Genomic DNA, 19,112 nt, shown 5'->3' on the forward strand with positions numbered 1-19,112 from the left:
AGGCTGTTCCTCTTAATTAAGCATGACGTCCGTCATTAAACAGTTTCTGCACAAGAAATATCAAATTTAACAGACTGATTCAATACTCAGGCTAACGGAAAAAGGATTTTTTGTTTGTTTTTAGTTGAGGGAAGGGGAAAAGGGATTGGGTGTTCTAAGGACATTTGGCAACTAAAAAAAAAGAAGGGATTTGAACTTTGTTATCTCGTAGTGATTCTTTACCAAGGTTCTGAAATATTCAATATTAAGAGAATTTAGAAAACAAATTATTTCTTTTTTTAAATAATGATATAAATAATTTTATAAAGACATTAAAAAAAAAAGATTTTCTCGCTAAATTCTTGCAATATTAAAACTTTCAGTTAGAACCTTATCAAACCAGTTTTCACAGATCTCGCCGTTCTTAAGCTGGCTACTACTCATTATTTGTTTTATTTTTTTAAGGAGAGGGGGGCGGTTAAAAATGTTTTTGATTCTGTAATACATTTAACACAGAGTCAGCACCTCCCAAATCATCACTCAATTTCCGGCCTTTTTAGTATTAGTATTTATTTTTCTGAAAAAACTTTCATATTCGAATAAAAAGAATTGAAATAAATATTGTAACATCGCTACTCAATTGTGATTTTGTTTTTTGCAATTTATATGGAAAAACATATTGAATCATTCGTTTCAAAAAGGACACAAATCCATTTATTAAAACTTTTCAAAATCAACAAAAAAAAAAAAGATTTTTATTTAAAAAATGTCTACGGTGCAAAAGAAATTAAACATAATTCCTTTATTTTTCCACTCCTATAACGGTCGTTTAGTCTTGATATCTATCAGACATTTATAGTGCGCATGTCTCTTTTTGTTTTTTTGTTTTCCTCTCGATATTTACAATAATTTTGATTTGTACTTTAAGATACCGAAAATATGAACACGTTTTTAAACTATTATATTTTGTTTTTCTTAGTGTTGTAAATTTTTATAAGATGGACAAATGACAAAAAAAAAATAATCAAGCAGCACTTATGCTTAATTCTTTTAATAAAAATGATAAAATTAGTATACTGAAAAAAGCAAACTTCCCCCAAGTTCAGATAGGGTCAGAAGATATTGTATCACTAAAGGCAGATTGTGGTTTACCTTGGGAAAAGATGAAAAAAATGATTAGGTAAGTACTTCGAGACCAGAGGATGTTAATCTCGCCCTGCACACGCACACATATATTTATTTATAGTTATCTTTATTTCAGATTTTTCGACACAAAAAATGTCAAACTACCATCACTTTCTAATCAGCAAAAAGTTTCAAAATATTGTTCTGGCGATGATTTGATTGCTGAAAACAAAGAATTTAAAAATAAAAAAGGAACTTTTGAAGTAAAAGATACTCCTGCAGCATATATTAATGATTTACCATCGCATTTAATCAAGTTACTGTATGAATTAAAAAGGCAAGTTCAAAATATATTTAAATTTTCTTTAAATAATTTGTATAAATTCTATTCTTTTTATTATTCTATAATTATTAATTTCTATTTCTTCTTTATTATTGTAGATATAACCAACTAACATATGAAAATATAAATCCTTGTGAAATACATGTAAAGATTGATGGGGACCACGGAGATGGTTCATTTAAAATGAGCAATCGGATAGCTAATGTTTCTAAACCAAATTCAAATAATAATACAACAGTTTTCAATATATTTGAGGCCAAAGACTATAGATCAAACCTAGGGCTCTTAAGATACATAGATGAAATTAGACAGCTTCAAACAGTGAAATGGAGGTTAGCAATTAAATATTTCCAAAATTTATTAGCTCTTCAATTTATAAAAAAATTGTTTGAAATAAAAAACATTTTAAACCAATTTTAATAAATTATATTTATAATCAATAAATTTATTATAAAAATTTATTGATTATAAATACAAAATTTTAACAACAACTCAACAAACCTTGACTTTCTGTACTTATTCTTTCCTTTATTTTCAGGGCCCGGTAACACAGGGTGTAGGGGGGGGACCACTTTAAAACTACTGTACTTGTACTTTATTTTCTTTCAGCTGTAAAGTGTTTTACAAATAATTTTAATAATTTCTGTTTAGGATAACGTGATTATTCAATATTATATATACTTCTAACTTACTTATTAACATTTGAAGTTTACTGTTTTTACTAGAATAAAATAGTTTAAAAATTTAACGCAAAAATACGGATGCCAGTTTGAAGTTCTAAAAAATTAGAAATTGTTCGGCTTTGAACTATTTTGAACATTTTGTATCTTTTTCATTTTTAGCGTATATACATACCATTTGTTGCTAAAAACGCGTATAATGTCCGTTTTATATAGAAAGCTATTATATATTTTATTGTAGCTATTATTATCTCATATAGAAAGCTATTCATATATTTATCCTAGAAGGGGCTCCGAATGCCTTCTTTTTATTTAGCACCCCTTGGATATCTGCTTCCTGGGACAAACAGTCCCTTTCGTATTTTGTTTAATAATAAAAAAAGGACAATAAAATACAATACGATATCTTTTTTTTCTATTTTAGTTTGAAAAAAGATCTTTTTATTTGACAAACATCTTTTCATGAGTCAAAAAATAGTGCATAATCTTTCGAATTTTTTACTGAAATATTTTAAAATGAAAAATTATATATTTTCTTACAAAATACTTAACTTTTTAAACATTTAAATACACTTTTTTATATAACATTTATATACAATAGCATGGAAGGAAAAACTGCAGCATCTTTTATTCCGAGATCCCTGTAGAAAATATTTAAACTTTTTTTAAAAATTTAAAAACTTACAATCTTATAATCGATTTCTACTCAAGTCGTATTTTTTGATAGAATAAACCGAGGGTTTGATTTTGAAATCATCTACAAATAATAATATTTATTTATAAACTTTGGCATATATATAATTCTAACATATATAAAATTCGCCGAATGGTCACACACGAGCAGTGAACGCCTGAGAGAAGAAATGAAATACATTAGAATAAAGGAGAATTATTTTTCAAACAAAGCATATGTTGACAGTTGTCAAGACAAAAATAAAGATTAATAGAGGAATATTTAAAATAAAACAGACAGTGCATCTAAACAGTACTAACAATAATAATAATAAAAATAAAAAAAAAATTGTTATATAAATACTAATATGAAATAAGATAAAAAAAAAAATCAACGATTTTTCAACGATTATTCAACGATTTAACGATTACTTCTGGGGATCTGTAGTATGAATGGCTCGTGCTTCCAGTTTGATTTTGAAATCATCTACAAATAATAATTGAAAAAAATAACTAAAATAAATTTTACTTCGAAAAGTAATTAAATATTATTTTTTTTAAGACTTTAAAGCAAGTTAGATTAATGTTTGTTTAAAATTTTTGTAAAATATTTGAGACTATTTGTAAGGATTTTACTTTAAAAATCAACTTCGTGTAAAAATAAGATTTCTAACGTTAATGAGCGGCGTTCGTCGTTACAATGTTTTTTGTCAAAAATATACAAAATTTCCAAAAATTAAAAAACATTTACATATATCTATATAGTTTTCCTTAACACAAGTAGGTCATAGTTTAGTTTTGATTTTAACAAAAAAAGAATACAAATAATTAAAATATTAAAAGTAATATTAAATGAATGTATACTAGGGTTATGACTTTTTCCAATGCCATGCTCCTGTACAGTAGTTTGATGAACTTTTACCTAAAAGGCACGAAATGAACTATTACTTGCATATTTTTTGAAAAAAGTTCACTCCGCGATTGAAAAATTGATTTTGACATAAGTACTACTATGTATTCATGTGTATTTAGGATGTCTTAGTCATGTAATACAATAAATTTTCAATCCAACAATGACTCATGCCGTTGACCTTGCTCTTGCTTGTTGAATAGAAGTAATAGAAGGTGCAATTTATCTTTGTTTTTGCATGACGAATACATTTCCTTCATTACTTTGATTGCGCACTCAACGATTATTCAACGATTTAACGATTACTTCTGGGGATCTGTAGTATGAATGGCTCTTGCTTCCAGTGATTTTTTAAAGAGCTTTACGCCTTTTTGTACTGATTCAGTACTTCAGCCAAGCTGCTAGTCTTTTTCGTTGTACAGTTGGTATGCAAACCAATGGCCTGTCCAGCCATACAATATAAATCAACATTTCTCTGCAGAACTGTCCTTGTTGAAGAACAGTTCTGCAGAGAAATGTTGATTTATATCGTATTAAAATGAAGGCCAGTATCGCTAGAATAGTGCTGGAGTTCCACCTTGCATTGCTGATGTTGGGTAATTTCTGAAACCTGATTAATGGAAAATGTCCCTTTCATCATAAAAAAATTAGACCACTCGAGTGAGATAAAATTAAAATTTCATATTATCTCTCCAGCCTAATGTCTCGAGAATTACTTTAATTTTTTTATTAAACTATGTTTTTTAGTTGTTTGTACTTCTTCAGCAGTTGAGATAGAAATGGATATTCGATGCTCGGCGATTGTGTTTTATTTCCAAGTTCTTCATCCATCACCAAACGGAGTATTCTATCTAATACATGGTGTTGCCATATAATAAACTGAGGTTTGTTGATGCATTTTTCTATGAACATTCGTTGCAATATTTCAACAACACCATTGTTAACGCAGATGGAATCTGCAACAATCATCCGTATTAAGTTCCAAAGGTGAAATTCATCGAGGGCTTTAGTAATTCCTTGAGCAAAAACTTTTCTCCTGCCATCTATAAAGCCCAGGACATCCAACTTGATTTCTCTTCTTTTAATTTTAAGGACGACCACTTGATAATCGATTCCGCTGCAGTGCTTGCCATCAAAGTGTAAGGACCAACTTTCCACATGCAACTTATCAATCTTTTTTTTTTTCAGCTTGAGTTTTTCTTTGGTTGTTGACTTGCAAATAGCTGATTGACATGGAGTTGGGATGTCAATGCCTTTACGAGCCAATTGCTTGCATATGTTAGCAACTTTGTTTGTTGATACTCTTGCGTAGGTCACCAAGTTGGCTGCAATCTTGCTTTTATGATATTTTATGCTTGGTGTTGGAGTAATCTCACCCTCTTCTTCTTAATTGTTTTCATAATCACTGCCGTTAGCCTCAGAGTCAATCACTAAAACCAGAATAGTTAGATAATGAGTTGGATGATCTATTCGAAAGTTTTTGCCTTTTAGAGGGATGAATTGTTTCTTTACTGGCCGCTTGGCCTGTAGAGTATCCCACTGTTTCTTTGCTCTCCACTTGGAGATATTACAATCGCTTGTCCTCGGAAGATAACCATGCTCCATCCACTTTAGTAATATCAAAAATTTCATCAAGGGGTTCGTGGCTTCCTTTTTTGTCATATTCATTATAGCATTTCAGTATTTTATTAGGCTTATTTGTATAACTTGATCAGATAGATGAGGATAATTCAGTTTATCCTTCTACAATTTGGTGACTTCTTTAGAAATTTCCGCTATTCGCACCTTTTTTTCCTTTGATTTGAATGAGCTAAAATATTTTAAATTGTTCTGGAGAATTCTTAAATTGCTCCAGAATGTTCTAAGTTGTTTCAGAATGTTCTAAAGTTGTTTAACATATTCTGGAACTTTCTAAAATGTTTTTAAGTCCTAAAAACTTCTAATCTATTCAAGTTTTAAATAATTTTTATCAAAGCCACGCGTAACAGAAATAGGATTAAATAAATGAGGGTTCATAATTTTAATTGCGGGGTGACCTTTTTTTACAACCAAGAGGAATGAAACATGTTTTCAATGTTTTCTAACAAAAGTTCATCGATTAATGACACATGAAATTGATTAAAAAAAAAAAAAATTCAAAAAGTCATAACCCAAATGTACAACCTACCCCGCCATGATATTAAAATATATTTATATATAAAAAAGATTTATTTTTTCAATTATTAGTCTTTTTTATTATTTTTCTTTTTATCAAAATTATACAATAAAATACTGCAACTTATGGTAGCAGTATTTTAATACTGCAACATATAGTGCGCAAAATATATTGAGTATAAATTCTTTACTTATTTACCTATAAAATGTTTTAACAATAAAAAACAATCTTTTCTTTTACTTATTTACCAATAAAATGTTTTAAAAATTAAAAACAATCATTTTAATAAACTTACAATTTACAATCTTTAATTAAAATTTACAACTATAATACGCGTTTGTTGTTTACGATTTATATTTTTTTATCTTCATTGATTTTTTCTTTCAAAAAATGTAAAAAATTACTTTTAATGTAAACTTTTAGGAATATGTTAAAGTAAACTTTTTAAACAGTTAAAATTATTTATTCGTTAAAACGTTAATTTTATCTAAAGCATAGATTTTTACTTAAAGTTCAAAGTCAAAAAAAACATGTTGATATGTTTTTATGATTTTTTTATTACTTACCACTATTGTTGTTGTTTGTTGATAGTTTGTCATCAGAACTTAAATTAAATAAAATAGAAATTAAACAGGTATGCATAACTTTTGAATTATTTGATTAAAGTATACAGTGTATTAAAAATAAAAAAAAATAATTAAATGTGAATGTTACCTTTACCACTATTGACTCGCACCTTTGTTGGTGCGAGCCAATAGCGTAAATCATTTTTGAAGCTAAAGGCGTTTGATACCTATCTTCATTAATTTTCTCCGAATGACCCATAAAGTTATGAAATGAATGACGCTCATCTGAAGGAACATCGGTTTAAGCATGCTAATAGCTGATTATGTGGTGGTTCGATATTGCGCATAAAGGGCCATGCCTAAAAGGTCTTCCAAGGAGGGAGAGAGGGGGGGGAATTGTGTACATTTTTTGGCAACTAAAGACACCAAAAAAAAAAGCCTCTCAATATTTGCAGTTTGCCAATTACAGTTCGAAACTTGCTCAATGTGCCCACTCAAACGCTTATATGAAAGCTTTAGAGGGGTGGAACAACCCTTCACCCCCCCCCCCCCCCGTTCGGAACGGCCCTGTGCACATATTGCCTTAGAACTAGTTAAGCTTAAGTTTTTAATTACTCTTTGTACTGCGTGCGAACCAACTGTGTGGTCTTTTGAGCTTTTACTGCTTGCAAATAGGTAAAAATTTTGGGAAGAAGTTTCGAAAGTCCTTGCTTGCAAGTTTGTTAAGCGCTGGTAATGCGTCTTCCGGGACAAGTATAAGAACATTGCCCCTTACTTTTCCTTCTACAAAAATAATTTTTTGAAATTTGAAGGTTTTAATGTGCTTTTAAGTAGATTCATGCTTTCTAATCTTGTTGATCCATTCACCATTTACGCAAGATTCCCAATTTATTAGATTCATTTTTGGTAATCACTAGATCAAAACTCTCAGATCTACTTGAATTAGATGAAAAATTTTAATTCATTAGAAGGTTCGTTCTGATAGTTTATAATTCTTTGTTTGCCTGTAGATAAAAGCATCTCCAATGTTTCAGTTGCATTAAATCTTAGATTTAAAGTGGGGTTAGGAAACGCCATGCTTGGTTCTTTGTCAACAAAATGGTTAGAGCAAACGCAACTGTCGTTTGATGGTTCCCAAGGTTTTCCTTCTTTCTTTCTTTTTATGAATTAACTTTATTCAAGTATTCCTTTTAACTGAGAGTTTCAATGTGGTACGAAATGCAAACAGCCTGAAAAAATTTAAAAAGTTACTGCATTTATATTAAAAAAAAAAAACTTCAAGCAAAATAAAAATTATAAAAACTTTTTTCACAACACATATTACTTATTTTTATTAATAAGAAAAACATTTATTTCTAAACTTTCAAAATTTATAACTTAAGTTGAGTTAGAAGAGCTCTTCAACTCAGCTCTAGAGTTGAGTTAGTTAGAGTTAGAGAGTTGAGAATAATAAAAAAATTTTATGGATTGGAAGGGTGGCGTAATTCAATCTTTAGAGAAGAAACTAAAATTTAAACTTATCTGGAATATTTGTGCGCTACATACCAACGAATTGCCACTTAGGCATTTAATGACAGCTTTAGATGAAAAAACTTTATCTGAAAATAAATGCTCAGGAAACATCGGAAAACTTATTAACATAGCAAAAGCTTATTCTTTTGACATACATCCCTCAGCTTTATTTTGTTGTAGACCTAATTCATTTGAGAATGAAATTATAGATTCATTGTCTACAGATCAAAAGTATTTATACATAATATATAATGCAATAGCATCAAATGTTTTTCCTGATGATTTAAAGGAGATTTAAATAGACCCACGCAATCATTCAAGGTGGTTGAATTTTACAAATAAACTACTTCGAATATGGTGCTCCGAGCATGGTTTAGAAAACAAAGTCAAACAAAACTTGAAATTGTTAGCTGAGTTCATCATGATTTATTCTATTATGTGGTTTGAGCTTAAGGTAATAAACTTAGTTATGTAAATAACTAAGCTTATTACCTCTGTAGTTCAGATGAAGGAGAAAGAAAATTTGCAGTACAGAAAATAATTGATGTTAGAAATAATAAGGATGTTGGAGACAGAAAATGCAGAAATTGAAGAATACCAGTCATAAACACTAAATCAAATAGTCTAATAGATTTAATCAATTTGGAATCAGAGGAAATCAGTAAACCAGTTTTTGCTGTTGTTTGATGAAAGATGATATTATACAGTTTATAATTAATCCAATGATTGTACCAAACTTCCCTATTCACGGTCAATCTAAGAACAAATTGTTATTGACATTTTAAGTGCAAACACTAAATATTCAATGAAAGACTAGAAAAAATTGAACAAAATGTTAATGATAGTTCTAACGAAACAAAGTTATTAGTTAATGATGTAGATGTTAAGTTGAGCTTGAATTTCCACGAGGAGCTGTTCGATAAATAACTTGCCAATATCAACGAACGAGAAAACGAAAAATCAAGACGAGAAACATCATTTAATAAAAATATCTAGGAAAAACAAAGAATATCTGAAGATAGATCCAGAAGAAAAAATCTGACAACTGATGGGTTGTTAGAAACTGAAAAAGAAAGATGGAATGAAACAGAAGAAAAAAATCAATCGCTTTTTGAAAATAAATAAGGATTAACTAGAATAGATGTCGGGCGGGCTCATCGAACAGGTTAAAAAGAAATGGACGCTCCAGAACAATTGTTATTAATTTGCTTAGCTATAAAGACAAGATAAAAGTTCTGAAAGAATCATATAACCTTAAAGGAACTAACGTGTTTGTGAACGAAGACTTTTCCCGTGAAACTGTAGATAGAAGAAAAAAGTTATTGGCGGAAGTGAATAAAAGACAATCCAATGGTGAAAATGTTTTTCTTAGGTGTTATAAAATTATTACTTCAAAAAACTTTTTTCTTAAATTTAGTAATAATAAATCAAATCAAAATTAAAAAGTTATATATATTTTAAATCAATATTTAAAGGTATAATTTTTTTTTCTTCTTTTTTTTGGTGCCCCAAGAAGTCCTAACGGTCTTGTCACAGAGCACTGCGGAAGTGCATTTAACCGGGAAGTTCACGCCTCCTTCCTTACCGTGACGCGAAAATATGTCCAGAGGTCGTTTCGAACCTGGAGCTCCTGATTATATAGCAAGCGCTGTAACCACTGCGCCACGGCCGCACTTTTATATATATATGTATATATATATATATATATATATATATATATATATATATATATATATATATATATATATATATATATATATATACATTTTTTTAAAAATAGCGGACATTAATATTTTGAATGTTTTTGATATATCTTAGAGAAAACACGATACTTTTAACAAATCCAATTTTTCATTATTAAGTTTGAACATCATGAGTATAAGTAAAAACTTTCAATCCCTAAAAATAACTTTAAAAAACTTAAACTACAATTTTAGTGTAATCTGTCTAACGGAAACTTGGTGTCAAAATGACGATGAGTTAAATTCTAATTTTTTTCTACGAGGTTATAATTCAATACACCAACCCAGGAAAAACGGCATTGGTGGGGGTGTATGTGTTTTTATTTGTAATTCTTTTACTATTAGAAAATTACTAAGCCTCAGTGTCAATGACGCAATTGTGAGTCGTTAACAATTGAAAATCTCAATCAGAAAACCATAAATGTTTTTATTACTTTCTTTACAGACCACCTAAAATGGCATTTGAAAAAAAACTTAAAAAATGTATTGCCAAAAGTCATTAAAAAACATATTTACTCAATTGGTTATTTTAACATAGATATTCAAAAAATAAATAATGATTAAAACGCTAAACAGTTTGTAAATACTCTACTTCAAAACAGTTTAATACCTGTAATTAACAAACCAACGCGCGTAACTCGCAATACTTCTTCAATTATTGATAACATTATCACTTATATTGTAATGTCTTGCGAAATCAAAAGTGGAATATTAAAAACTGATATCAGCGACCACTTTCTATATTTTCTTATAAATTACTCTTTAATTCCTGAATCTAAAAATATATTAGCATATATACTATATACTATAGGGGCTTCATGACAAAACTTCTGTCTTCTACTTGCTTCTGTCGTTATTAATTTTTTATTTAAATTTTATTGATGAAAACTGTAAAACAAGAACGTTGTAAAATGTTTATAAATGACGAATAATTGTTTCTATATTTTCCATAACTTCGCATAAACAATATATTTATGATAAAACTTAAATTTTCAGGCTGAAAATTTCCTGACTAAACTTTAAGGTGGTACACCCCCTTCAAAATTATCTTGGAAGTGAAATCTTATAGTCAAAATTAAAATTAAGCCTATGAAAGATCTTATTAAACAAAATTGATTTATAAAATTACAGGTGGTTATGTTGTCATGACAATCACCTGAAATGGCCGATATAGGAAAATATGCACGTCGCACTGTCAAAAATATCTCAGATTCTAATATAGTATTTAAAGTAAAATTTGGCCCAATGATAAAAAACAGTTTGATCTATACAATCTGCCAAAAGTTTTTAAATCTGACTATTAGTTTCCATATAGCACTACGCGGATTATGAAGATTTTTAAATAAGCAAATTTTTAGTGCTGAAACAGCAATATCTCAAACTCTGAAATGTTTTTAATAATTAACTTTTGGCAGATTGCATACATCATATAAAATCACATCATTGTTGAAACTTTGATTAAAAACTGATTACTAGAAAATGAAATAACTGTGACGGGAGATTGAAAAATAGAAGTTAGCAAAAAAACACGTTAAAAATTAAAAAAGAGAAAAAAAATGCAATAACATATTTTTAAAATAAACAATGTCTGTAAATTTCAAAGCAAATGTTTAAAAGCTACCAGCAGCATGTAGAGTTCCTTGTTTTTGCTTTTCCTTATCATTTTTGTTCTTTTTATTGCCCCTGATTTTTTTCTACGCAACTTTACATCGGATTTATTTTTGTATGACGATTGATACAAATGTATTTTACTTTCTCTATTGCAGCCATCTATCATAAATGTTCCTGGAATCATATTGAGTTTTTCATAAGTCATCACTGATGCTTTTCTTCCAATATTAAAGTTTGCAATAGCATCATAAGTTGCAAATTTCAAATGTAACAATGAACAGAATTTAGTTTTCGGTACTCGTTCCCATATGTTAAGACTCTCATTTTAGTTCTGAGTTTTTCCATGCATATATTTTGCAAGTAATTCGTTAGAGCTAAAGTCTTTATAAATTGGCTTTAGTAACTCAATTATATCACGTGGCAAACCAGGGCCAGGTTTATAGAGAGAAGGTTGATTGGGATGTTTTCAATCAACATAGTGCTGGCACCAACTTTTTTCACCGTTTGGACAATAGGTGTGATAATTATTATCTTTTGAGGAAGCAATATGAAACAATGAAGCAAGTATTGCACTGCGCATTTCATGAACAGACTGATTTTTGGTTCTTACTGCAATTCCATAATAGTTTTGCAATCTGTCAATTGTTGCATCAGTAAGTCTTCCTTTACCACATAGGCACCTTTCCTTTTTCAGTTTTTTTAATCGTGTGCCAACTCTTTTTCGCTTATGACCAACACATTCTAATTTTGAAACTATTGTATCAACATACACTCTTTCAACAGATGAAAATGCCTTACTATCTCTGTCACCACAAAATTTAGTACAGCGAAGTTTATATTTTTCAATGGATCGTTCAAAAAATGTTTTTGCTCCAGCGACCTTCATACCGGTGGATGGGCCAGAATAGTTGAGGTTACAAAAATGAGTATTTTTTAACATTTTATATGCATCAGGGTCTGTATTTTTTTTTCTTTATAATCAAAAAACATTGTTTGCAATATTTGGATAATACTTCACAATCCAAAACTTTTCCTGTAATCATTGATATTGCAGTATAAACACCGTTGTATGAGGAAAAACCTCGATGTTGCCAAGTACCATCACAAGAAACACTGGTATTTATTAAATTGAATTCATCAGTAGTATGTTGGGATGCTTTTAACGGGTGATGTGGAAGTTATCGGACAAATCCTAATTTCATTATTTGACCATAATAATTAGTTTTTTTGGTTTTATGCGTAGGCATAAACGTTCTATAAAATATAAACTTTATTATTTGAAACACAATTATTTAAAATGAGATTAACTGCAGCTGAACGAGAATCTTTTTGAAAGCGACTAAAAATATTTTTTGTAAATAAACCTAATATATATATAAAAAAAAACCATAAATCATTTTGAAAAGGAAGGATTTGCTCGAAGTACAATATATGATAACCTAAAAAGACTTGAAACTGTTCAATCGTTTTCTGATAGAAAGCACCCTGGTCGTCCGACATCCTGGACTAGAGAAAATAAAGCCGAATTAACGAGACTTGTCAACAATCGAAAAGGGGTCAGTCAGAGAAAAATGGGTATTAAATTCGGTGTAAATCAATCGACAATTGGTCGTCAGTTAAAAAAAATGAATACTAAATATAGAAAACGTGAAAAGACTCCAAAATACACTATAGAACAACAAATAAAGGCAAAGAAAAGAAGCAGGAAACTAGTTAACCAATTCTGTAACACAAAATTGCTTCTAGTCATCAATGACGAAAAATACTTTTGTTTTGCAAGACAACATGCCTGGAAATTCTGGATACTACACAAACAACAAAAAGACATGCCCAGAAAGTGTTCGTTTTATAGGAAAAGAGAAATTTTCAATAAAATTATTAATGTGGATAGCCATATCTGACCGTGGTATGTCCGAGCCATTGTTTCTCACTTCCAAGGCTGTAGCGATCAATTCATCAATCTATATTAATGAATGTTTAGAAAAACGACTTCCTCCATTTACTCACAAGTATGATGGAGACTTTAACTATTTATTTTGGCCAGAGTTAGCAAGTTCTCATTATTCTAAAGATTCTCTAAATTGGATGGACCAATATGTCTATTATGTTGATAAAGAATCCAATCCCCCAAATGTGTCTCAAGCACGACCAATTGAAAATTTTTGGGGACATTTGGCACAGAAGGTTTACGAGGGAGATTGGCAAGCTTCAACAGAGCAAGTTTTGATTGATCGCATTAAACTAAAACTACAAGAAATTGATTTAAACTTTTTACAGTCGCATATGAAAGGCGTCAGAGCAAAATTAAGATCAATTGCAGATGGTGGTGTTTTTTCATATCAAAAATAGTATATTTTTATTAAAAGATAAATGCTTTATTTAAAAACAAAATAATAGTTGTTTGTTTTTTTATTTATAAATAAGTTATTGACGTTTTTATTTTGTCCGATAACTTCCGCATCACCCGTTATAATTTCAAGTGCAGCATCAGACATGGTTTCTACTGCAATCGCTTCAACTTCAATAGCAATTTTTCGAACAATTTTAATGTAAGTGTTTTTAGTCATTGGCGGTGGAAGATCCATAAGATAACAGAATCTTTAAGGCCAGTATGGCCTTGTCCACATGAACGCATCGCATAAACTGACCTTTGGTTAATATCAAAGGCTCTGCAACTTTCAGAACCACATTTCTTTAGTGTAAAAAATTCATGATTGAATCCACATTTACAGAATATAATCAATGAGCTGGAAAGTCCAAATTTATTTTTTGCCTTTTCAACTAAATTAAGTCGACAAGTTTTACATTCTGGACAACATAACAACTGAACAACAATGGCTAATAAAGTGCTATCAATTATTTTGTATCCACATATGTTTTTTTTATTACAACTTGCAGAAGTATTAATAGGGTTTACCTTCGAATAATATACATTTATTGAGCTCTGTTAATCTGTTAGTAGAAGACTAGTATTTGCTGAATTTGTTTTATTTTAAGTATATTGATTTCCATGAAATTTTTTTTTCTTTTTGTATTGAGTAGCAATAAACCTACACCCTAACCCTAACCCTGATAGTGTTTACTTATATTCATGGTGACTTGTGTCTTTAGTATGAGTTTTAGTATCAAAACAATATTAGTGGAAAGAAGCTGGTTATCAAAATTGAGTTATGTGGTATCTAGTAATAATGTGAATACGTGTTTTTTTATTCCTCATTAGCTTAATAACTCTTTATTAGAATTATTATAGTATTTTAACAATGTGAGAATGATACATTACCAATAACATGTGTGTATATTTAAGTTATAATTTAAGTGTTATTACTTATCTTTTATAGAGGGATGTGTATGGGTGTATGTTACAGAGTTGTAGTAGAATTATTCGTTTTTTAAGTAGTTAACAGATGGTTCAAGTAACAGAGCTGAAGTAGAAATACTTGGAGTAGAATGATTCGTTTTATATATAGTTAGTGTGGTGTGGCTTGAGTTATAGGTATGATAAATATATATAGTAAAAAGATGCAGTGACTATAAAAATAATATTAGATGTAGTACCTATAGTGTATTTGACAGTAATTATGTATAAAATATCATGTATATCTATAGTAACATTAGACATATTATGTACAACCTGATATGCACAAGCACATTATGTAGTACTGGACACCTAATGTGAAACTAGGTAGTACTGGGCAGTGGTCATGCATTCTGGCTATACACACACACCAACTAAATGTATATATATATATATATATATATATATATATATATATATATATATATATATATATATATATATATATATATATATATATATATATACACATACCCTTATACATTTATATACACCCCTAAACATACATACATATACATAAAAATAGGTATGTATCTGTCTACAAATATATACATAGATACATACATATGCACATACACCCACTGATAAAATATAGTTACGTATATATTCATACAAACACATATGAGTATATATGTGCTCACGCATGGGTATGCACACACATATACCCCCATGGACATACATATATATTCCAAGACATCCATAAATTATTTATATGTATTATATACATTACACTGGTTATTTCACTCATTTATTGTGTTAAATAGGTGTTAGAGTAATGTTTTAATGACCCAATTCGGGTTAAGTATAACTCTATAGGCATAAATCAGCAAATATAAATTCTAAAAATACTAGTATAAATCTTAGAATGACAAGCATCAGTCTATTGAGTGGTATATGATTAAAATATAGGTGTTTTATTATCTAATTACCCATGTAGTGTCAAGATGACATTCTCATCAGGACCATTAGTTGTCATCATAGAGTTTCGAAGGTCTGGCGCCTGACCAATGGTTGACACCCTGTGGACACTACCTTGCTAAAATAGAGAACGCGCTCAAATTTGTAGAACACCAGTATTTTATGATGGGATGATGTGCTTTGATCTTAGTTTGTTCTCTTGATGTCTAACCCTGATTAGGGTTTTAGTATATCTATATAGAAATGCCAATAGTGACATTTACATAGCTATCATTACCCATATTATATGTACCACAGACATACAACATGAGTTGATAGTCACATTGATTCATATTTAAAATGTCTAACCACAGTTAGGAACACAGTAATAAGTAACTTAGTGAAAAAAGCAAAATATATACCTATAAATAAATATTTTGATACATAAACATAGTATGTGAATATAATTGTGAATAAAACAAAGTCAAGTAATAAAGGTGTGTGCTTATTCTCTTAGGTTAACATTACAGGATCCATTGTAAATAAATGGCATAAAGCAAAAATGTTTCGAAGGTCTGGCGCCTGACCAATGGTCGACACCCTGTGGACACTACCTTGCTAAAATAGAGCACGTGGTCAAATTTGTAGAACACCAGTATTTTATGATGGGAAGATGTATTGAGTAGCAAATTTCACACGTTCTCTACCCATTAAAAGTATAAGGTTTAAATTATGTAAATATAAACAGATGCTTAGATATATTTATAACTTTAAGGTAGCAAATCAGTTTAAAGAAACTTCTCGAAGAAATTTATGAGAAATCCAGTTATTGCTTTTAATCTTATAGATGTTTTGATTAATAGAAAATAGAAATAAATTATAAACTCATTTCTTCAAGCTTTTTCTCCGTATCAAAAGTTATATTTGGGGAGAATTTCTTGGCCTAGTAAAAATTTAACCGTTGCTATGGAGGTTGTCAAGGGGGCTTTAAAAAGTAAGGTTCAGTAAAGTTTGCTTTCCTCAAGTTACATACTGAATTTTAAGAAATGGTTTTTAGAATATGATTTCATGATAAATTTTAAAATAAATAAAACAACAAAAATTTTTTTGAAAAACTTGATATTTCTGAGGGGTATACCACCTTAAATGCAAATAAAAAGAGAATTGGTTCTCAGTATTATATGGTCGAAGACATAAGAAAAATGCCCAGCCAAACCTAAATTCAAAATCTTTCAAAAGTGACCAACCCTAGTTTTGAAGTCTAGCAAAAAAATAACAAAATATAAACTCAAACCGCCATAAACTTTTAACCAGTAAAAATTTCCAAATAAAATTTAACCAGAGTTTGTTGTGGCTATATCCTACATTTGAACAAATTTTATATGTAGTGGTTCACATTCTACATGTGTTTTTATTGTCACAATATGATTTAAAAATCTCACTTAACTTAAACAAAAAACTAAATGATTTCAAAATTTGCATAATAGGGTACGTTGACGTGTACGCCGTAATTCCATATAATTATTTTTCTAATTTAATTTAATTATAACGAAAGAATAAAATCATCTTTACTAACATATAGAAAATTATTATCATGAGAGTTAAAATTTAAATCAAACAACGTTTTCTTAATATTCCATACCTTAACTCCTGAGAGAATCGTTTAATTTGGTTCATCTTATATATATATACATATATATATATATATATATATATATATATATATATATAATATATATATATATATATATATATATATATATATATATATATATATATATATATATATATATATATATATATATATATATATATATATATATATATATATATATATATATATATATATATATATATATATAAAGATGCATGCAATAACAAAATCTTTGCTTTTAAATAATTTTATACTTTATAAAAGAAGTTTAAACCATAACTTAGTTATGAAAACTTAAAAAAGGTGAATCTTTTAATTTTTATAATTAATAATACATTCAAATTTTAAAATATAAAAATATTATAGCTATAAACACGGAAATAAACAAACTTTTTTCTTATTTAAAAACTTATTAAAATTTAAGATTTTATTTATAAGAATTAAATACGGAGTTCTTTAACTTTTAAAGAAAAACATTTATCAATAATATATTTTATCAACAGATAAACTTTATATTTATTAAAACTAATATAATAATCAAATAATAAAACAACTCGCTTGCTTTTTTTCTAAATTATTCAAACAGCGTTCGATATTTCGTTTAGTTCTCATTGTATCCGGATGGTTGATACCTAAAATTTCAGTTTGTATTTTATCAAAAGAATTATAAATTTCTAAAGCTTCGTTATATTTTCCCATATTGCTCAAACAGAGTGCGATATTATGTTTTGTTGCCATTGTAGACGGATGGTTGATACCTAAAATTTCAATTCGTATTTTATCAACAGAACAATAAATTTCTAAAGCTTCGTTATATTTTCCCATATTGTCCAAACAGAATGCGATATTATGTTTTGTTGTCGTTGTAGACGGGTGGTTGATACCTAAAGTTTCAGTTTGTATTTTATCAAAAGAATAATAAATTTCTAAAGCTTCGTTATATTTTCCCATATTGCTCAAACAGAGTGCGATATTATGTTTTGTTATCATTGTAGACGGGTGGTTGATACCTAAAGTTTCAGTTTGTATTTTATCAGTAGAATAATACATTTCTAAAGCTTCGTTATATTTTCCCATATTATTCAAACAGCGTGCGATATTATGTTTTGTTGTCATTGTAGACGGATGGTTGATACCTAAAATTTCAGTTTTTATTTTTTCAACAGAATAATAAATTTCTAAAGCTTCGTTATATTTTCCCATATTGTGCAAACAGCTTGCGATATTATATTTTGTTTCCATTGTATGCGGATGGTTGATACCTAAAATTTCAGTTCGTATTTTATTTACAGGATAATAAGTTTCTAAAGCTTCGTTATATTTTCCCATATTGTCCAAACAGCTTGCAATATTATGTTTTGTTTTCATTGTAGACGGATGGTTGATACCTAAAATTTCAGTTCGTATTTTATCAACGGAATAAAAAATTCCTAAAGCTTCGTTATATTTTCCCATTTTGTTCAAACAGTTTGCGATATTATGTTTTGTTGCCATTGTAGACGGATGGTTGATACCTAAAATTTCAGTTCGTATTTTATCAACAGAATAATAAATTTCTAAAGCTTCGTTATATTTTCCCATATTGTCCAAACAGCTTGCGATATTATGTTTTGTTGTCATTGTATCCAGATGGTTGATACCTAAAACTTCAGTTTGCATTTTATCAACAGAATAATAAATTTCTAAAGCTTCGTTATATTTTCCTATATTGTTTAAACACTTTGCGATATTACCTTTTGTATCAAGCATGATTTTATTATTTTTACCATAAGTTTCTGTATTAAAATTTTGAACGACTTTTAATAACTTGATTGCTTCTTGAATTAAACCTTTACATACTAATAATTTTCGAATAGAAGTCGTCATATGATGGAAGGTTTCTGAAAGTTTTTTTCCGTTAGTACGAAACAT

General features: G+C 28.8%; 1 protein-coding gene across 1 annotated transcript; it reads right to left on the minus strand.

Annotated features, from left to right (window-relative positions):
* Positions 1 to 13,858: 13,858 nt before the first annotated feature.
* Positions 13,859 to 19,112, minus strand: LOC136074238 (uncharacterized). The gene is made up of 4 exons (XM_065786544.1): positions 18,842 to 19,112; positions 18,464 to 18,589; positions 17,834 to 18,337; positions 13,859 to 14,133 (listed from the first exon to the last, which is right to left on the minus strand). The coding sequence occupies exons 1-4, from the start codon at positions 19,110 to 19,112 to the stop codon at positions 13,859 to 13,861; spliced, it is 1,176 nt and encodes a 391-aa protein (XP_065642616.1).

This window comes from Hydra vulgaris, chromosome 01 (genome assembly GCF_038396675.1).
Source record: "Hydra vulgaris chromosome 01, alternate assembly HydraT2T_AEP".
Classification (NCBI taxonomy): domain Eukaryota; kingdom Metazoa; phylum Cnidaria; class Hydrozoa; order Anthoathecata; family Hydridae; genus Hydra; species Hydra vulgaris.

Bases quoted from the DNA above. Each gene is read 5' to 3' on its own strand.
- LOC136074238 (XM_065786544.1), bottom strand. From the start codon at position 19,112: ATGTTTCGTACTAACGGAAAAAAACTTTCAGAAACCTTCCATCATATG. The intron at 18,590-18,841 runs GTATCAACCATC...CTGAAATTTTAG, and splicing joins AATGCAAACTGAAGTTTTAG to GTATCAACCATCCGTCTACA. The intron at 18,338-18,463 runs GTATCAACCATC...CTGAAATTTTAG, and splicing joins AATACGAACTGAAATTTTAG to GTATCAACCATCCGTCTACA.